Consider the following 21,886-nt stretch of genomic DNA (forward strand, 5'->3'; position numbering starts at 1 on the left):
GGTGAGAAATGCCTATTTTGTTGCACTAAGCTGTTTAGTTGATTGCTGTATTGATATGTTTTATTGTGTTTTGAAATCATTGGAGGGTGATATTTGTCACTGCATGTTCTCCTGCATCGCCCATCAGTGGGGAATGAGTGGGGAGGTGTAGGACACTTTCTACATCGTCCTGGAGGGGACTCCTCATTCCCCACTGAACGGGTGAGTCAGTAGTTTGAAAGCTGTGACAAAGGACATGTATTTTATTGTGTTTTGAAATAATTGGGGAGGGTGATATTTGTCACTGCATCTTCTCCTACAGGCTGGGGCAACGCCCGTCTGTGGGGAATGATGAGTGGGAGGTGTAGGACACTTTCTACATCCTCCTGGAGGGGACTCCTCATTCCCCACTGACGGGTGAGTCAGTAGTTTGAAGGCAGTGGCAAACGATCCCTGTACAATTTTTAAGAGAAATGTGTTACATTTCAGAAAGCTCTTAAAAATGTTTATGGCACTTAGGTGGCGCAGGGGTTAAGTACCTGTCCAAATGTAGTTAAAACCCCCAATGTTCAGGGGAGCGAAGTTGGGTGGGGAGGGTGATATTTGTCACTGCATCTTCTCCTACAGGCTGGGGCAACGCCCGTCGGTGGGGAATGAGTGGGAGGTGTAGGACACTTTCTACATCCTCCTGGAGGGGACTCCTCATTCCCCACTGACGGGTGAGTCAGTAGTTTGTAAGCAGTGGCAAATGACATGTATTTTATTGTGTTTTGAAATAATTGGGGAGGGTGATATTTGTCACTGCATCTTCTCCTACAGGCTGGGGCAACGCCCGTCTGTGGGGAATGAGGAGTGGGAGGTGTAGGACACTTTCTACATCCTCCTGGAGGGGACTCCTCATTCCCCACTGGCGGGTGAGTCAGTAGTTTGAAGGCAGTGGCAAACGATCCCTGTACAAGTTTTAAGAGAAATGTGTTACAGTTGAATGTATATTTTTATTATATGGAAATGTCTATAAAAGTTGTGTTCTATTGTTTCTATGATGGAAATGTAATGCAACTATATAGTACTAACACATTACCCGCCCAGGACCTCACGCCAAAGGGTATTTTATAGTGTTTATGATCGTGATGCTACTTGCGTGATGTCAACAGTCACAAGTGTAGGCTTTTCAAAACGTAAAACTGCGTATATCTTTTCTACGTCCGAGCATAGACATGGTAACGCCCTGCCTGCCGGATAGTCTGCTGCGTGAGGTTACTCCGTGGTGGGAAATAAATGATACGATATATAATACAAGAGAATGACAGCTTGGCACGCGTGACAGTAACTTTTATTTTTACAGAAGAGGCAAACTAATATTGTTTATGCCGTTTATGCCATTGTTTATTTGTATAAATCTGTAAACTCTAAACATTATTGTACTGTAAAAAGGTCTCTTTTCCCTTGATCTTTTTTAGTATTAGAACACAGCCAAATCAAATGATAGTACATAGGCCTACGTGTTCAATTATTCAATCAAAGTAAACGGCACAAACTATTAGTTTGCCTCTTCTACAAAAATTAAAGTTACAAGTTACTGTCGCGTGTTGCCATTCTCTTTTACTTGTATTATTTCCGACCACGGAGTACCCTTGCATCTGAGGACATTCAAGACAGGCGTTACCATGTCTATGCTCGGACGTAGAATAGATATACGCCGTAAAACAGGGGAAATCCTTTCCTGTATTAGGTGAATTCATTAATCCTGGCGGTTAATGTGTTGTCTGGGTGCTTTGGGCATGTCTAAAAAAAGAAAAAGAAATGTTTAATTGCACTTTAATGTTAAAGAAAAAATGTTTAATTGCACTGTTCACACTGAAGAAAAGAAATACAAATAAACATGTTATATTTGTATATTTGTGGTTTAATCAGATTGATGTCCGTAAATTGTACAAAGAATATCCTATGTAAATGTACATCATTTTCTATTTTCGGATTAACGTAAGTGTCCGTAAAAGGACAGAATTGTCCGTTAAAAAGACCAGACTAAGTTCCATAACAGTACAGATTTGTCCGTAAAAAGACCAGACTAAGTTCCATAACAGTACAGAATTGTCTGTAAAAAGACCAGACTAAGTTCCATAACAGTACAGATTTGTCCGTAAAAAGACCAGACTAAGTTCCATAACAGTACAGAATTGTCTGTAAAAAGACCAGACTAAGTTCCATAACAGTACAGATTTGTCCGTAAAAAGACCAGACTAAGTTCCATAAAAGTACAGAATTGTCTGTAAAAAGACCAGACTAAGTTCCATAACAGTACAGATTTGTCCGTAAAAAGACCAGACTAAGTTCCATAACAGTACAGAATTGTCCGTAAAAAGACCAGACTAAGTTCCATAACAGTACAGAATTGTCCGTAAAAAGACCAGACTAAGTTCCATAACAGTACAGAATTGTCCGTAAAAAGACCAGACTAAGTTCCATAACAGTACAGAATTGTCCGTAAAAAGACCAGACTAAGTTCCATAACAGTACAGAATTGTCCGTAAAAAGACCAGACTAAGTTCCATAACAGTACAGAATTGTCCGTAAAAAGACCAGACTAAGTTCCATAACAGTACAGAATTGTCCGTAAAAAGACCAGACTAAGTTCCATAACAGTACAGACTTGTCCGTAAAAAGACCAGACTAAGTATTGTAAAAGTACAGAATTTTCCTCAAATGTCCGTAAAAGGAACTGACTAAATACTGTAAAAATACAGAATCTTCCGTTTTAGGATGACGGAAGTGTCCGTGAAAGGAACAGACTTAGTCCTGTGAAAGTACGAAATGATCCGTTATAGGGTTGACGGAAGTGTCCGTAGACTAACGGTACAATGCATTGGCAGCAAATTACCGGAACATTTCGCCGTGTTTTAACGGATACATTTTTTACAGTGTACCTATACTCAAGGTATTATTATTATTATTTTAATTACATCCATTATTATTATTATTTGTTGTTATAATTATTTGGGGTCAAGTCCGATGGGGCAACGATACCTTATTGTTCGTACAGATCCTGCCATTTTCACAGTTTTGACAGTTCTGTGCTGTCGTCTTCCACGAAATTCTGCAATATGGAAAGAGGGTCGTGGGTAGGGGTGGGTACCGAACCTCGTGACCAAGCAGGAACCGATAACAACATGCTGGGAAACCGGGTACCCATCCATAAAAGATCAATGTTGGTTCTCCCTATCGGTTCCCACAGACGCACGCCGCAGCCACGCACAATTTATGAATTAATTTATTTGCATCAGCAACGCAGATCGGCTGAGGCTGCCAAAACTTGCAGTTCTGGCTTAACTGTGCAGTCGGTTTTCGCAAAACTTGGCAATATGGTAGAGGGTTATGTTACTTTCAACGGTGAGGCCCACAACCATTGGCCAAAGGGTGGCGCTATAGCACTCAGCGGACTACCTCTTTACCAAGCGTTTACACCATGCAGGTTTCGCTTCGCGTAGAACATACACGCCCATTTAATCTAAAGTGATGATGTTTTTCGTCGCTATCGGGAGTCGGGACACGTTACTAACATGTTTCAAATGGACAGATCTACAAGACAGATCTACAAGAGAATAGCGTGTCTGTTGCGCACCGCAACTTGTAGATCAGCATATTTTGGCAAGCAATATCCTTTTCTCACATATGAGAAAGTTAATTAATTTAAGTTCAACCTCAAGACTAAAGGCTTGTCAAGAATATTATAAAAGCCATGTTTAAGTGGTGCAACCACAGCTATGTGTGTGACTGGGTCTGTCCCTGTATCCCTGTGTCCGAGCACGAAAATAGCGTTATAGCGTTTGTTCACCACCAAGTGTCACTGTTGCACAGCCTAACACACAGTCACACACGGGCCAGGGAGGAGGCTTGTACAGTAATGTACAGTACAGTACAGTACAGTACAGTACAGTACAGTACAGTACAGTACAGTACAGTACAGTACAGTACAGTACACATAGGTAAAGGATAATTGTGCATGGGGTTCAGGTCTTGGTCTCATGCACTAATGTGAGCACAGTATGTTCACTTTATGTTATTATTCTCAGAAGAGCTCTATACATATTTAGGGCCCGAGCTCTTAATCCAGAGCGACTTACATTAAGCAAGAACAAAAAGCATGGGAATACATCACATATATAAAAAGCATTTATCAAGAAACATGCGTAAGCTAAGAACGTAGCTAGAACATATCTATATAATGACACTGTACATATATTTCTAAGTCTAAAAAGTGCTGTCTAAGGGGGTAAGGTAAGTGCTATGGGCCATGGTGGAGTCTGAAAAGGTGGGTTTTCAGACTACGGCGGAAGGTTGGGAGTGATGCTGCACTTCTGACTGCAACGGGTAGTGCATTCCACAGTTTTGGAGCCAGAAGGGAGAAGAGTTTGGGACGTGTGGAGCGTTGTCCCGGCGTTTTTAGTGAGGGTACTAGCAGCAGTAGTGCAGTCAGTCAGTCTATCTATCTATCTATCTATCTATCTATCTATCTATCTATCTATCTATCTATCTATCTATCTATCTATCTATCTATCTATCTATCTATCTATCTATCTATCTATCATTCAGTGACAGTTACACCCCTCCACCGCCAGGGGGCGAAAAGCATTAAGGCAACAGTGCCTCGATTCTTTATTGCGCATGCGTGACAAACTTTGACCCGGTCGGAAGTACTTGTTTGCATCACGTGGCCACGCCAGTTTTCCACGGTAATGTTGTTGAACAAACATGTTGTCGTGTCTCGGGAATTGTTGATGTTTGTGCCTTTATTACACATTCTATATTACAGTAGGAACAGAAAGCTTGGTGGAAATGTCTCCTAAAGGAGGTGAAAAGCATCAAATGGAGTCTATACGGCTGAAGATAAATGAACAGCTAGCGTCGGTGGGAGAGGAGATATTGTTTGTTGTGGACAAACAGCAGCGTGGCGCTGCTGATGTTTGTAGTGTGGAGCTTAGCGTCAGAGTTTTTGTGTTGGAGAGCCTCAGCGCGGTGGGAGAGTTCATGGTCAACCTCTTCCAGAGAGAGATGGAGATACTACAAACTCTGCTGGAGACACAAAACAAACTGCTGGACATTGATTTTGATATGGACATCTATCTACACACTGCAGGTTAGTAGACTCTGAACAACACCAGCTTAGCTACAAGTAGCATTAAGCTAGCTGAACTGAACTAAATTTACCAGTAGTTATACTAGCCCTAGAATGTCTGTGATCATACATAAATTACATATATTCATGTAAACACAGCCATAGATCGGATGCTTCCGCTCCCAGTGAGCAAGGAGACATGGGCGGCATAAATGTGCTCCACGCTCCGTTTGTACTCGCCCAATAAATAATTCCAAAGACGTGGAGCGAGATATTGTCCTCTAGTTTCACATCCATGTAAATTTCTGGCAGAAAACGCTTGTTGAAATAAAGTCTGATGTCGGGCATCGGCGCCAAAAATGATGGATACATCGGGCTCTACTTGCTCTGCGAGGCGTTGTGAAGAGACTTGAGACACTTATTTTTTAAGCGATCCTGACAAAACGAATAGGAGAATAAATGTCGTCATTGAGTTGACAAAAGCACTTTGAGTTGCTCTGCTGATGCTACCTTCTCTACACCCTCCAGAAAAACGCGATTACGCGATCGCATAATTCATTGCATAATCAGCCATTATGCGCTGATTATGCGGGGATCCATTTATTTCTAAAAGGGCACATATTTCCCGCGATAATCGCATATGTCCGCGCTAATATGCGAATGATGCGGGCCTCGCTTGATTTCACAATCCCCGCATATTTTCGCATAAAAGGAAAAAAAAGTTTAACTTGACTGAAGCGGTGACGTGATTCTCGTGCGACGCGCTGCGTCACCGGCTCGCGCGTTCAGCATCTGGATGGAAGAACAGTCAGTGGAACTCGGACGAGGGAGGGAAACAATGAAAAAGGCTAATAAATCCCACTTACCAACACACATTTCAGCCCGAGACCGGGCAAAGCAATACCCAGGGGTATTGCATGAGAGTGGGGGCAAATTGTTTTGCACCCCGTGCAACTGCGTTTTGGAGCACTTACGCAAATCAACGGTGTCGAACCATTTCGCTAGCGCTAAACATGCAAAAATGCTTGCTGCTGCTGCAGACAAAAGCTGTCTCCAAACAAGTGACGTTCACCGAGGCATCGACCTCAAAAACCATCGCAAGGGAAACACGAAATGAGGTGAGTAGCGTTTGAGCTGGTTAGACTGAATGAGAGACGGGGAAGTGTGTGTGTGTGTGTGTGTGTGTGTGTGTGTGTGTGTGTGTGTGTGTGTGTGTGTGTGTGTGTGTGTGTGTGTGTGTGTGTGTGTGTGTGTGTGTGTGTGTGTGTGTGTGTGTGTGTGCGCGCGCGTGCGTGTCAGAAATAAATTAATAAAAATAACTAATGATTAAAATAAATGCTCTTAGGTGTGTGTGTGTGTGTGTGTAAATAAGACAGCCCAATAGTAAATATATATATACATTTTATTTTCTTTAGCTATGTGAGACCTGGGTCACCACCTGCACTGCAGTGAACATACCCTTGTCTAAGAGTGACCACCCTACAATGAGGAAATTCCTGAATGAAAGGGTAATAAATGGTGGAGCCATTCCAGGATTTCACCAGCTGCAAGAGAAACACCTGGGAGCCGTATATGAGAAGGAAAAAGAAGAGTTGAAGACACTTCTTGCAGGAAAACCTGTTGCTGTGATCTTCGATGAGACTCCAGATGTAGAGGGGAGAACATCCAGCGTGTTGAACATCCTGCTTGCACCACTAGAGAAGGATGATTCTCGTCGGATCTTGGCCTACCTTGCAGACACAGTGTTCCTTGAGCAGTGCAATCATTCCACTGTATCTGTGGCTGTTGTAAATTGCCTACAAGAATACAGCATTAAAAATGAGGATGTGATTGTGTTTGACACAGATAATGCAGCATACATGAAGAAGGCATTCAAAGCTGCTCTTCATGCGCTGTACCCCAACTCACTGCACATCACGTGCATGGCACACATAATGAACCTCATCGGCAATGTCTTCCGCAAACCTTTTGTTCAGTTGAATAGCTTCATGATGAGTTTCTCCCAGATGTTCTGGAATGCTGGATCACGCAAGAGAAGATATCTCTCCTTCATGACAAACAAGCTGCCAGGAAAAAGGGTGACCATGCCTCCAAACCCCTGTGCAACACGTTGGAACTCTTGGTTCTTTGCCGTACAATACCACAGAGGGTACTTTGGACTGTACAAGGAGTTCATTGAGATGGAGAAACAGGTAAAAAAAAGTACAACTTCACTTAACAGTAATTGTCCCTTTCTCCACCAATTATGCCCCTTACACCTACATACATTTGTATATATAATGTATAAACAAATAAATAAATTATCATTATCAATCATGCACAAGCATGAATTAGTTATCAATTAGTTATTTTATCAAAATAAAAACGTAGTAATATATAACACTTAACTGTTTGACCTAATCACATTCTTTCTCTTTTCTTTCTGGGTTTTTCATTCACAGGTGTGTGGCAGAAGTGTGCCATCATCTGTGGAGAGACTCCATGACATGCTTCAAGACCCAAACCTGGCTCCGTCCCTGAATGTGCAGATCAATATCATGGCTGACAAGTGCAAACCCATCCTCAATCTACTAGACATCTTCGAGAGCAGACGCCCAGTGACCATAAAGATCTTCAATTATCTGGAGGATCTGCAGGTGGTCATTGCTGCCAACAAAGAGCTACAGTATGACATATGTGCTGAATACTTCGAGGAGTTTGACCTACCACACCACACGAAGACCGAGATCCTCGTCACAGTTGGCGAGGCATACGTCGATGCTGAAGATAAGCTCACCAAGTACATGTCAGATGGCCAGCCAGCCATAGAATTTCTCAAGGAGGTCAGGGTGTTTGATCCTCGTCACATCGCATTCCTAGATGACTCTGTAGGAAGCTACAAGTCCATTCCAGGTTTCAGTCATGTGCCAAGAGATGAATTTGATTCTTATTTCACAACCCTGGGTCCAGCAGCACTCGGAGCTGCAGCTTCTGGTGTGGTGGATTTGGATGTCTTCTGGGATGGCTTACAGGAGAGACTTCCTGTGCTGTCCCGCTTAGCCCACAGGTACAAGGATGCTGTCTCCAACTCAGCTGATGCTGAACGGAGTAACAGCATCTATAAGCTAGTGTTGTCAAACAGAAGGAGGTCAACGACCAACAACAACCTAAAAGCGTTGGTCTTCTTGTGCCATAATGAACGCATCCTCAGTGGAGCGTTTGAGAGGGAGGAGAGGGCGAAGGGAAAGGAGGCAGAGGGGGAGGATTTGGAGGAGTGGGATGACATGGATGTTGAGGGAGAGGGGATGGAGGAAGATTGATTCATTTGGACAGTGACAGACCAGACTATGCAGTCGGAAAAAATCCTGCATTAAATGAGAGTCCACTGTGTTTGAAAATGACCTAGTCATACAAATTGAGCACCTTAAGTTTTACTACAACAAAGTTGTAGATTGCACCTTTTTGTTTTGTAGCAAATACAGTATTATTGTGTTAACTAAGGTTTAGAACCATAAATACAACAAAAAATATCACATTTTCTTATGTCATTGCTGTCGGGTCGGAACTTATATATGTCCTAAACTATTCTTTATTATTTTAAAACATTTAAAAATTGTGAAAATAGCCAATCTACAAGCTCACAACATGTCACAATGTGACATTTTATTTTTTTGATTTTCACTACTATCCATGTTTAAACTTTTCATGTTTTTCCCCATAAATTATGCCTCTACTATGTCACACAAGAGTGTCATACACTAGTAGTGAAAATGTACTTATCTACAAGCTCACATGTCCCAATGTGACATGCTGGTCTATTTTCACTACTACTTCTGTATGACACTCTTGTGTGAAATAGTACTGCCTTCACTTATGGGGAAAAAACATGAAGGACTCCATTTTCGTCACCACTAAACCCCTTTGCCTTTTTTTTTTTAAACTATTTTGCAAAACATTTTTGAATAGTTAAAATGGCCAGTCTACAAGCTCACAACGTGTCAATGTAGATTGGCTAGTTGAACTATCAAAAATGTTTTTCAAAATAGTAAAAAAAAAAAAAAGGCAAAGAAGTTTTGGGATAAAGGCATAAGGGTTTTAGCGGTGACAAACATGGATATGAGGTTTCTTCCCAACAGCAATTAAAAGTATGTTTGCCTCATTGAGAGATCTTTTTGGATCCTGTGATTTTCAACAGTTACAACGGTGTGTCTTTGAAAATATTGTTCTACCTCACTTTTATTAAGGTTTATTTTAATTTTGACATTTTTTGTGACTCAGGAAAATGACTGCATACAACTTGAGCACTTTACTACAACCGAGTTGTAAGACATTGCACTTTTTTTGTTTTGTAACAATACAGTATAAGATTTAAGTTGAGAAAATAAAAAAAAACTGTGAATCTGATGTAGCTTGCTTTTACTATGCTTTAATATGTCTCCTGTTCATTCAGTAGTAGCCTAACAGGGTATTTTTGAGAAGAATCATCTTTTTTTCAGTTCCCGCATATTTTTCGCATATTCCGCATCTTTCCGTGTATTCCGCAACTTTCCGCATATTCCACAAATTTCCGCATATTCCGCAACTTTCCGCATATTCCGCATAATCGCAACTGTCCGCATCTTTCCGTGTATTCCGCAACTTTCTGCATATTCCACAAATTTCCGCATATTCCGCAACTGTCCGCATATTCCGCAACTTTCCGCATATTCTGCAAAGCTCCGCATATCCCGCAATTTACCGCATATTCCGCATAATCGCAACTGTCCGCATATTCCGCAACTTTCCGCATATTCCGCAACGTTCCGCATATCTCGCAACGTTCCGCAATTTACCGCATATTACGCATAATCGCAACTTTCCGCATATTCCGCAACTTTCCGCATATTCTGCAAAGCTCCGCATATCCCGCAATTTACCGCATATTCCGCATAATCGCAACTGTCCGCATATTCCGCAACTTTCCGCATATTCCGCAACGTTCCGCATATCTCGCAACGTTCCGCAATTTACCGCATATTACGCATAATCGCAACTTTCCGCATATTCCGCAACTTCCCGCATATTCCGCAACTGTCGCAACTTTCCGAGAAACCCCGCAAACCCCGCATATTTAATCGCATAATCAAGGATTTTAACCCGCACAATCAAGGGTTTTTGCCCGCGCTTTTCTGGAGGGTCTACAAGTAAGTCTCTCTCCTCCTGTCTGTGTGTAAAGAGGTTTCATCTGAATATGAGGAGAGGAGATCCAGTCTGGTCCTGGAGGAAACACAACCTCCACAACATCAGGAGAGGAGATCCAGTCTGCTCCTGGAGGAACCACACCCTCCACAGATTAAAGAGGGACAACAGGAGAGGAGTTCCAGTCTGGTCCTGGAGGAAACACAACCTCCACAACATCAGGAGAGGAGATCCAGTCTGCTCCTGGAGGAACCACACCCTCCACAGATTAAAGATGAACAGGAAGAGGAGACTGGTGAGTTAACTTTGACATTACTACGTAGGAATATGTGGTGCAATACAAATTTATATTTTATTATTGTTATTCTAACAAGACTAAAGGGTAATTCAACAACTGTAACGATACAAATATAGTTTGGTAGCTCATGGTCCCCTAAAAGACAGTCAGACACACAGCATGTTGTTTCCGCTTGTGCCGCTACATAAGTATAGCACACAAAGTTTGAACCCATAATCATGTACGTATAACTATTAAGATATTTGGCATAAATGGTGAGAGTCACATAAATAGTGTCACAGGCACGGCGCACACAGTGCCTTTTAAATCTATTCTCCGCAGCAAGAAATTAATTAATATCAAACCGAAAGATCGCGTTTCATAAGGGCATATTACATTATTTTTGATTGATTAACAGTTTGCAGAATTACAGTACATTTCAAGCACAACTCAATACAAAAACTGTTAACTGTAAGTGGACGACCCAATAAAGCACACTTGTTTACAAGAGGGCCCACCTTGTTCAATTCATCAAAGAATAAGGAGAATAAATGTCATCTTTGAGTTGACAAAAGCACTTTGAGTTGCTCTGCTGATGCTGCCTTCTCTCCCCTCCTCCTGTCTGTGTGTAAAGAGGTTTCATCTGAATATGAGGAGAGGAGATCCAGTCTGGTCCAGGAGGAACCTCCACAACATCAGGAGAGGAGATCCAGTCTGGTCCAAGAGGAACCACAACCTCCACAACATCATGAGAGGAGATCCAGTCTGGTCCAGGAGGGACCACAACCTCCACAGATTAATGAGGAACAGGAAGAGGAGACTGGTGAGTCAACTTTGACTCTTGTGTGCAAGATACTTTGACTCTTGTTGTGCAAGATACGGTTGGGCGGTATTTCGGTTTCACGGTTTGATATGGTTTAATTATATCATTATGGTTTCGTCCGACAAAACCGGGCAAGCCGTTTCACCTGACATGTGTGTTGGGTGGCTGTGATTATTGTTTACGGAAGCAGTAGAGAATGCAGGCTCCACCTGGGCAACGGTGGTGCTGCAGGCTCCACCTGGACAACGGTGGTGCTGCAGGCTCCACCTGGGCAACGGTGGTGCTGCAGGCTCCACCTGGACAACGGTGGTGCTGCAGGCTCCACCTGGACAACGGTGGTGCTGCAGGCTCCACCTGGGCAACGGTGGTGCTGCAGGCTCCACCTGGACAACGGTGGTGCTGCAGGCTCCACCTGGGCAACGGTGGTGCTGCAGGCTCCACCTGGACAACGGTGGTGCTGCAGGCTCCACCTGGGCAACGGTGGTGCTGCAGGCTCCACCTGAGCAACGGTGGTGCTGCAGGCTCCACCTGGACAACGGTGGTGCTGCAGGCTCCACCTGGGCAACGGTGGTGCTGCAGGCTCCACCTGGACAACGGTGGTGCTGCAGGCTCCACCTGGGCAACGGTGGTGCTGCAGGCTCCACCTGGACAACGGTGGTGCTGCAGGCTCCACCTGGGCAACGGTGGTGCTGCAGGCTCCACCTGAGCAACGGTGGTGCTGCAGGCTCCACCTGAGCAACGGTGGTGCTGCAGGCTCCACCTGAGCAGCCTGAATGGCCCTCCTAAAGGCCTCACCGTGGGGTTGTTGGGCTTCCCCCTCACGGAAGACACAGGCTGGGGCGCCAACCCATACTGCTCCCGGGTGCCGTCTACATTCCGGCTGTCAACCGTCTCTCCGGTGGTCACCAGACTATTCCTGGTTGTTCAGTTGTTCAGTAAACCCTTATTGAATGTACAAGTTGTTTCTACTGGTGATTTCCACAGAGCACCACAGGGAGAGGTCTACCATATCTAGAGAGATGGCCTCCAAAAGACATTCAACATTGTCAGAGGAACAGCCAGAGGTGGACCAGAGACGTGTATGGTTTGATGCGAAGATGCAACCTGTAGTAAAGTTGTACCGTATAGGTATGTGCTGTTTTGTTTACTTACTTACATAAAGGGATATTTCACTTTCAAAATAATTGTGGGTAATGTTATCGTCTACTCAGGCTTTTTGTGAACACTCTGGACAGTTTTTAATCTGCTCGATTCAGTATTTAGATATTTTATATCCATTTTTTGACTGTTTGATGCGAAGATGCAACCTCAAACTCCATTTTAACCATCGTTGATACACAGAAAACACCCATCCCTGGTTCTAGTGACTGATATTGTCCTTCTTTAGAGAATGGGTAGAGAGCCCGTCTAGGAAACGGAATGTACAACAGTGATGTTGTTAGGTCTGCAGTGGGTCCCAGGACCCACGGGTGGGAGTCCTAATATAAATGGTATTTTTTGAGAAATTGTAATTGTTGGATATTATTGCATTTATACAAATAATGCATCAACTAAACATTAAGACCTGGAGTCACCACTACACACTATATGTATGACACACTCAAAAATCATTATATTATTGGAACATGTTTGTGGAAACTTCCAACAACCAGTTTGAGTTTGTGTCAATTGTTTTCAGTTTTCTTTTCTTTTTTTCTTGTAGTGTCATTTTGTCATAACCTTCTGTTGAACACTTGTTACTTATTTGTAACTATTCAAATGCAACATTATAATCAATACAAACAAAAGATGTCTTCTGAAATCTTTACTTGGACAAGTAAGTAAATGTTCTTGTCCAAATGACAAGTGGCTCAAAAATGTAATGTCAAACCCTGAAAACTGGACAAGATGATGTTCCTCCAAAAAGGAAAAGTTCAAACATTAAACGTTTTTCTCTCTTTGTGTCTTTTTTCTAGCCATGCAGCACCTCCCTGTGTGTAAAGAGGAGGTTTTCACTGAACAACCGGAGAGGAGCTCCAGTCTGGTCCAGGAGGAACCACAACCACCACAGATTAAAGATGAACAAGAGGAGCTACTTCAAAGACCAATGGAGGCTGATGGGTCAACGTTGACATTACTAGCATTGAAAAGTGAAGATGATCATGATGATGAAAACAGAGAGACAGAGCCTGTAGCCGGCACCTCAACTGAACACATGAAAACACAAGCTGATGTAGAGGACTGTGGAACATCACAACCAACTAGTGATGACCAGCTCCTCTCTTCACACTGTTCTGAATCTGACACTGAAGACATTGATGAGTGGCAGAAGCCCATTGAAGGTCAGTCAACTTTAAACACACTGAAATCACACAAGAAACATGTGGAAGGACAAAGATTGTCTTTGAGCAGCAAGCTGTCCAAGGACCTGAAATCATCAAAACAAACTCACTCCATGAGGAGCCACACAGGGAAGAAACACTTTAGTTGTACAGAGTGTGGCAAATGTTTTAATCTGAAGACATCTCTGACAATGCACACAAGGATTCATACAGGGGAAAAACCCTTCACTTGTACAGTTTGTGTTAAAGGCTTTATTCAGAGTCGTGATCTAAAAACACACATGAGGACTCATACAGGGGAAAAACCCTTTAATTGTAATGTGTGTGGTAAAGGCTTTGCTCAGAGTGCTAATCTAAAAACACACATGAGGATTCATACAGGGGAAAAGCCCTTTACTTGTGACGTGTGTGGTAAAGGCTGTACACAGAGTTGTGAACTAAAAACACACATGAGGACTCATACAGGGGAAAAGCCCTTTACTTGTAACGTATGTGGTAAAGGCTTTGCTCATAGTGATTGTCTAAAAACACACATGATGACTCATACAGGGGAAAAGCCCTTTACTTGTAACGTGTGTGGTAAAGGCTGTACACATAGTAGTAAACTAAAAACACACATGAGGACTCATACAGAGGAAAAGCCCTTTACTTGTAACGTCTGTGGTAAAGGCTTTGCTCAGAGTGTTAATCTAAAATCACACATGCGTACTCATACAGGGGAAAAACCATTTACTTGTAACGTGTGTGGTAAAGGCTTTACACATAGTAATGTTCTAAAAACACACATGAGGACTCATACAGGGGAAAAGCCCTTTACTTGTAACGTGTGTGGTAAAAGCTGTCTTCACATCGGTAATCTAAAAACACACATGAGGACTCATACAGGTGAAAAGCCCTTTACTTGTAACATGTGTGGTAAAGGCTTTGCTCAGAGTTTTACTCTAAAAACACACATGAGCACTCATACAGGGGAAAAGCCCTTTACTTGTAATGTCTGTGGTAAAGGCTTTTCTCAGAGTGTTCATTTAAAATCACACATGAGGACTCATACAGGGGAAAAGCCCTTAGACGAATGAGGGGGGGGGGGGGGGGGGGGGGGGGGGGGGGGGGGCGGGGGGAGCCTTTAGTTGCAGTTAGTGGCAAATGCTTGGGTCAAAATGCACATCTGAGGATAATGAGGAGGAATCATACAGGGAAGTGGTTAGTTGTATAGTAATAAATCCACATTTTCCCCATTTGAGTTGACACATGATATAACATACAATCGAATGATCATTCATTCTCTTCCAGGATGACAATGACAAGTGGAATCACACAATCTGACTGTTACAAAGTCCAAGAGACATGACAGGCACGCTCCCAAAGTGCGTGCATGAGCGCGCCCCGCAGGCAGGTAGCGTTTTGTCTGAGTTTTTCTGCTCACAAACTCAGTATGAACTCCTGTTCATACTCCTTTATTTCCTTTACCTGTGTGCGTCTTTGAACAGTGGTGAGTTGTGTTACATGTTTCTGTGATGTTTGACCTTATTCCTGAGTGTTACTTTCTTTCTTTCATCTGTTTCATCTGTTTCGTCTGTTATTTCCTGACATTGTTGCCTAGTTTACCTGCCTGGATTGTTCCATAGCATTACCTGGGTTGTGTATTGTTTACAGTGTACAGTTTGGAATGTATGTTTACTGTCTCTATATATATTCCCCTCTTTACATTTGCGGGTGCTCTGCATCCGCAAGTTAATCATTGCCAATAATTGCCAACAGCTGCTACAGTGGCCGCTTCGCGGTCGCTTTAGTTTAGTAACCTAAACGTAACCAAGGTAGTATTGGCAGTGGCTTGGAAATGTAACCCCCTGTGTATTGAACATTATTAATAACTGCTGTATGTTTAGTATGTTATGAAGGTAACCACGGTGCCGAATATGTATATTTTGGTTGATTGTGTTTTACCTGATGTTCACCTGTGTTGAATGCTTAATAGTATCTTTAGTACAGTATACAGAGCTGACATATTTTTTTCTGGGTTTATTCACAGAAACCACACATACACACACACCTACCCACTCACGCAATACCTGTGCATCTGTATGCTGTCCATGCTACCACCTTAACCCCCAGTAAACTGGTTGGACTCTATATCTTGCCTCATGTTCTGACCGACACTCCAGAGCGAGTACAAACTGTTTCTCCAGCACCTATCCTTTCCCCTATACCTTTATTTCACTGACACTATCAACCTGACTGGTTAAAGACCACCGCAATTTAGTTTCTTAAGTATCTTTTGTATGTAAAACCTATATAAACATGGCACAAAAAGTTGTTGTCGTTGGTAGATTATTTCTCTATTGTAACTCTGTTTTATTATACCGTCGGATGTTTCAGACATTAACACTAGCATGTCTGAACTCAACTCACCTACTACTCGACGGCTAAGATGTCCAAGATGACCGTGTTTTTTGTGCAATTCCATTGGCCACTCTCTCCCTGCATCTCTTCTAATGCTCTTCACACCTCTCCCACCCGCGGCGGGGGGTTGACGACTTGCCATTGTCTTCTAAATGTCACATTCCAACTAATTCAAGGCAGCGTTTCAACTCGACAGGACAACTCGACTTATTTTTCTTTTTCATTTCAGTTTACCAAACTATAATTATAGTGACGGTGTGAGCGCTATATTGAATACCCTTGCGCAGCGTGAGGTAATTAACGCCAACTGCCTGCAAATTATTTGGCTTGTAGGTCTGCTATTTTTTTTAAATCGTGAAAATGTGGCGCAAATCTAATGAATATATATTCTTTCAGAGCGAACGTTTTTAACTCAAATCTTTGCTTCTGGGGGGGTGGTCCCTGCAACTACATATTTTCAGATGGGGGTCGGCGGCCAATTACATATAATCTTGGGGGTCTGTAGCAACTCATAATGTAATAACTGCTCATAATGTAATAAGGGCTCATAATGTAATAATTGAAATGTAATAAAAACTCAATGTAATAATCAGCTCATAATGTAATATAAATATGAGCGCATAACGTAATAACAGATTTTTCTATAATGTAATAATGTAATAATTTGTTACGTTATGAACGACCACATGGCAGTTCATAATGTAATAAAAGTTCATAATGTAATAATGGCCCAAATTGGTGAGAAAAGTCTTACACTGTCATATTTATTACTTCTGTTGACAAATGTAGACTTTCTTATGGCCCATATGGTCTTACACTGTCATATTTATGACCCAACGCACCTTTTTCCCCAACGCAACTTTTTCCCCAACGCACCTTTTTCCCAAAGCACCTTTTTCCCCAACGCACCTTTTTTCCCCAACGCACCTTTTTCCCCAATGGGACTTCTATGACGCCGCCTGGCCCACTGGGCCCCGCTCTCAGTCCTGACGACCTCCACCCTCTCTTCCTGGCCGACGACCAGGAATGGGTGACCTACTGGATGAGGAGCAGCCTATGGATGAGCTGCCACCATTCCAGGAACCGTTGGACAACTAGAGGGCCTTGGACGAAGTAGGCTACGACGACCGTGACCACACTGCCGACGTAGCTGATGAGGCCGACGCCCGGATGGAGGTGACCCTCCAGAGGAGGTCATAGTGGACCGCGACCGTCCCCTACCCGAGGACGTGGTCCGTGGAAGTACAGCGACCAGGCTGCGAGGCCCTGGCGGCCTTCCTCCCCCGTGCCGTGCGTCCCCGCGCTCAGGGTCGTGCGCAGGGACAACCTCCTCGCCAGCGTCCTCGTCCTCCTCAATGCCAACAGCATCCTGTAGGCAACAGGAACGCTCGCCAGGGCCCGCATCCCCGTCTTGACAGGTTTGATGGGGCCCGGGACCCCTCCAGGCCAGCCCCACCCGGTGATAAAGATGGACGACAACGACGCCCCGGAGTCCAGCGCCGTCACGACACAGGCCCCCAGACTGGTCGTAGGAAGGGCACCGCCAAGCCCAACAAGGACCAGCAGTCTAAGTGACACGCACCCGACCCTCCCCCCACGCACCGGGCCAATCACCCGACGTAGCAGTCTCGGACTGCACGTCCGGTCCGCCCGCAAAGTGCTTATGGACCATGGCACAGGAGGGCCTGTAGCCAGGTCCCTGGATATTGTTTACACAAATACAGCTGTTTCTGTATTTTCTGTATTAAAGGCCTTGCCACAAAACAAAAAAAATAACACAGGGGGGGACATGAGCCCACTGCCACGGGAGCCCCATGGGCTCCCCGACGCAATGCGGCACGACATGAGGTCAGTGGTGTAGTAGAACGCCACTGGGGAGACGGTCATCCCAATTTTTCTCTGGTCCACCAGGGAACACCGCCCACAGACGGAGGGTGCCTCCAATGGCCGGTGAGAACCCACTGGCCAAGCACTTGGCACAGTGGGAGCGAAGGGGTACAGACTCCAATTCGCCAGGACACCCCCAGCGTTCTCAGAAGTCATCTTCACTAACACCATGGGTCAGGAGGGTCTGGTTCTCCAACAGGAGATCTCTTCCCTGCTGGAGAAGTGGGCCGTCAGAGAGGTACCCTTGGCCCAGAGTCGCAGCGGGTTCTACTCCTGCTACTTCCTGGTCAAGAAAAGGGGGGGAGGCCTCCGTCCTATACTGGACCTACGGATACTCAACAAGCATCTCAAGTCTTTCCAGTTCAAGATGCTGACGGCCAAGTCGCTGGTGCGCTCCAGGCGACTGGTTCACGTCCATAGACCTAAAATACGCCTATTTCCACATCCCTATATACCCACCTCACAGGAAGTTCCTGCGGTTTGGGTTCCAGGGAAAGGCTTACGAGAACACGGTCCTCCCATTTGGGATGTCTCTCAGTCCCAGAGTGTTCGTCCGCTGCACGGAGGCAGCGGAGGAACTGTCCACCAGATTCACGAAACGCAGAGTGAAAGTGTCCTCGAACTTCAAACAATTCCTCAGAGGTCACCACGTCCTGGTCCGTTCCGACAACACCACGACGGTGTGCTATATCAACAGGCAGGGGGGACTCCGGTCTTCTCGTCTGTGCTCCCTGGCGCACAGACTCCTGACGTGGTGCGACAGCCGTTTGCTGTCACTCACAGCATGCCACGTCCCGGGCCACTTCAACGAAGGGGCGGACCTACTGTCCAGGGGACCCTTACGCTACAGCGAATGGTCCCTGAACCCCAGGGTAGCGGACTTGGTCTGGACCAGGCTCGGCACACCGGGGGCGGACCTCTTCGCCTCGGAGACGAACAACAAGCTCCCGCTGTTCTTCTCTCTGTCAGGCTCCCCTCCGCTGGGCCTAGATGTGATAGCGCATCAATGGGCTGCTTTACGCATTCCCACCGTTGGAACTGATTTCGCATGTCCTAGCTAGGGTGCGAACTCAGGGATCAGAGCTACTGCTAGTAGGTCCAGCCTGGGGATCGTGGAGACAGGACATAGTCCATCTCCTGTTCGAAGAACCGTGGCAATTCCCCCTGTGGAGGGACCTGCTGACCCAGGCCGGAGGAGAGATCTTTCACCCACGTCCTCAGGACCTAGATCTCTGGGTTTGGCCCAGGGGTGTCGCTGGAAGCGACTGGCCTGCCTCCGAATGTCGTAGAAACGATGCTCGGAGCCAGGGCTGCCTCCACCAGACGACGTTATAACACAGCATGGCATGTGTTTGAACGTTGGTGCTCGAACAGACAGGAAGAGGTCTTCCTCTTTCAAGCATCTGTGAGGAACATTTTGATTTTCCTGCAGGAGTTCCTGGACAGGGGTCTGGGCCTCTCCTCAGTCAAAGTCAACCTAGCGGCCATAGCGCCCTATCATGTTGGAATGAACAATTAGACAGGTGCAATTATGGTTTGACCCTAAAAAAATTGCAACAGAAGGTTTCTCAACTGTTTTGTGTAGTATTAGGTGTCCTTAATAACATACTAAAAGTTTACCAAAGTTTGACCATGCGAAAGGTGTCATTTTCAAGATGGCCGCCGCCAGTTCTTAAAAGACCATTACTCATCCATTATTCATCCTAGACAAGTAATTTTGGTGTCTAACCCTATGTTTTAGTTATGTAGGAATCCAATTAGCTTATATAAATTAGAGTTATGATTATAATAACTAGTGTATTTGAAAAAGTGGTTATAAGGTGGTTATAAGTGGTTTTAAAGGTTCAAAATGAACGCTTTCCAATATAAATTTACATTTATCCTTTTCCACGTGCCATAATGCCCATCATTGGTGATTTTACTTGTAATTCAAATTATGTTGAAGCTTTCAACAATTTACTTAAGGAATAAATGCATTATTAGTGTGGTTGCCCTAACAGGGCAACCAGACTATTGTAATCGTAACACTTTATTTTTCCACTGGAGTAACCTTTTTTTTGATGTGCTACTCCTCCCACAGTTTTAACTGTACGCACTTGACCCATATGTCAAATTGACCGGCTTCATCGGGAAGGATGTGCTTGTATTTTTTTAAGAGAAATGTTGTATAGTTTAATTGATATGAATTTATTAGTGAATAGAATTTCCCCATTGACATGAATGGGAAAATGCGATTTTTCGCATTTTGTCACATTCAAGTATTTTTTCCTCAGAGACTGTAAGCACTATAGTTACAAAACTTGGAGGGTGGGTTCATAATAATTACTAAAATTAATCAACGTATAATGTTATCGGTCGGCCTCATGGTGGCGCTATAACAGCCCACTTTACGTTTTGGCTTATAACTCTTGAACCATAGGTCGTAAAATCAAATTGTTTTTTTCCCTGGCTTCCTTGGGTCATGACGCATCTCCCCATATAGGCCACGCCCATTTGCGTCATGATATATTTTCCGCCATTTTGAATTTTATCCAAAACACACTTTTTGCTGCTCCTTCTACAGATTTTGTCCAAATCTCACAAAAATCGGTACACATGATCTCTGGACCTATCCGATTAAAACACCATCGGCAGAATTGTGGTAGTCCGTATCGTTCAGCCGTAATCGTCGTCCGAAATTAGTAGGAGGGGCCTATATCACAAAAAATGCCATAAATCACGAACGGAATGTCCAATCCATCCCAAATTTGAATCACATGTCGCGGGTGGTTCAATCAACCAAGTTCCAAAAGCAATTCCATTTTCATCCATAGGGGGCGCCACAAATGCCAAAATGTCACCGTATGGTACAAAAACATGATTTTTGGGGGATAAATCCCCCCCGAATTACTTACACATGATCGCAGGGGTGACGTGACATTGTAATTGGCTGGCAATATCAGTGGGAGGGGCATATGTAAGCCACTGCGGCAACCACACTTTTTTAAATTGCGACCTTTCTAGTTACTGTGTGGTACTGTGAAATTAGTCAAAACAGGGCCGCCACGTGAAGGCTCAGTACCGCTAACCCCTATTTTTTTTTGTTGCTTTTTTCATACTACACCGTTCTATTTCATGGTTTCTGACCATGAGAGACTTTTATTGTTGGGTGTGTCTGGACCCTTATTGTGCATATTTACAAGATGGTGGCTACTGAAATAGTGCTTTACCATGATTTCTACCATGATTGTTGACTGTTTTGGCAAACACAAGCAATATTAATCCATTGGCTAAGATTCATGGCACAGAAGGAACATATTTTCTTGAGCTTGCATATTGTCAAAATGGCTGCAAACATGAAAAAGAAAAGAGACATTACATTTCCTGTCAGATCCTATTACCCAGGGGGGCAAACCACCCCTTTTTGGATACCTGCATTTGCCATAACATCAAAGGTTGACCACCAGAAATATCTATGACCCAATAGAATCACAACCTATATGGACACACCGGTCAATTTCTTTGCTGGAAATGCAATATGGCCACCACAATATTAGCCCCCATTAGCCTATAATGCAGGTGAATAGGGCAACATTTTTAACTGAGGGATATTTCCACGAAACTTCACAGGTTGATCAATGATATGAATACCATAATGGTTTGTATTGGAAGTTTCCATGATATCCAATATGGCCACCACAATACTAGCACCCAGAAAATAGGTTTGGCTTCTGAACCAGATGAGCTATAAATACAAACTCATGGTTTCTAACCACGAAAGATATTATTGTTCTGGGGTGTTTCTTTGCAGAAAGACATCCCTCTGGCTGTATTTTGGTTTTGTTCTACTGTTTGTTGGAATTTCCTCTGTTTATGTTGACAATCATCCCTGGCAGGGACGTGCATCGCTGAGTATGGATGGTCTCTCAGTGACGGGAATGCAGTCC

The 21,886-nt window shown here is 44.0% G+C and overlaps 1 protein-coding gene across 1 annotated transcript in view; it reads left to right on the top strand.

The window, feature by feature from the left end:
* LOC306930058 (uncharacterized protein) overlaps positions 1 to 12,763 on the top strand; it is a gene marked incomplete at its 3' end in the record, with an annotated part of 74,182 nt that extends 61,419 nt beyond the window's left edge. The window contains exons 5-7 of the mRNA XM_079510801.1: positions 10,290 to 10,547; positions 11,164 to 11,292; positions 12,740 to 12,763. Of these exons, the coding sequence (XP_079366927.1) occupies positions 10,290 to 10,547; positions 11,164 to 11,292; positions 12,740 to 12,763 (411 nt within the window). The remainder of the gene's footprint in view (positions 1 to 10,289; positions 10,548 to 11,163; positions 11,293 to 12,739) is intronic.
* Positions 12,764 to 21,886: the final 9,123 nt, after the last annotated feature.

This window comes from Electrona antarctica (genome assembly GCF_951216825.1).
Source record: "Electrona antarctica genome assembly, chromosome: 9".
In the NCBI taxonomy this organism is placed as follows: Eukaryota; Metazoa; Chordata; class Actinopteri; order Myctophiformes; family Myctophidae; genus Electrona; species Electrona antarctica.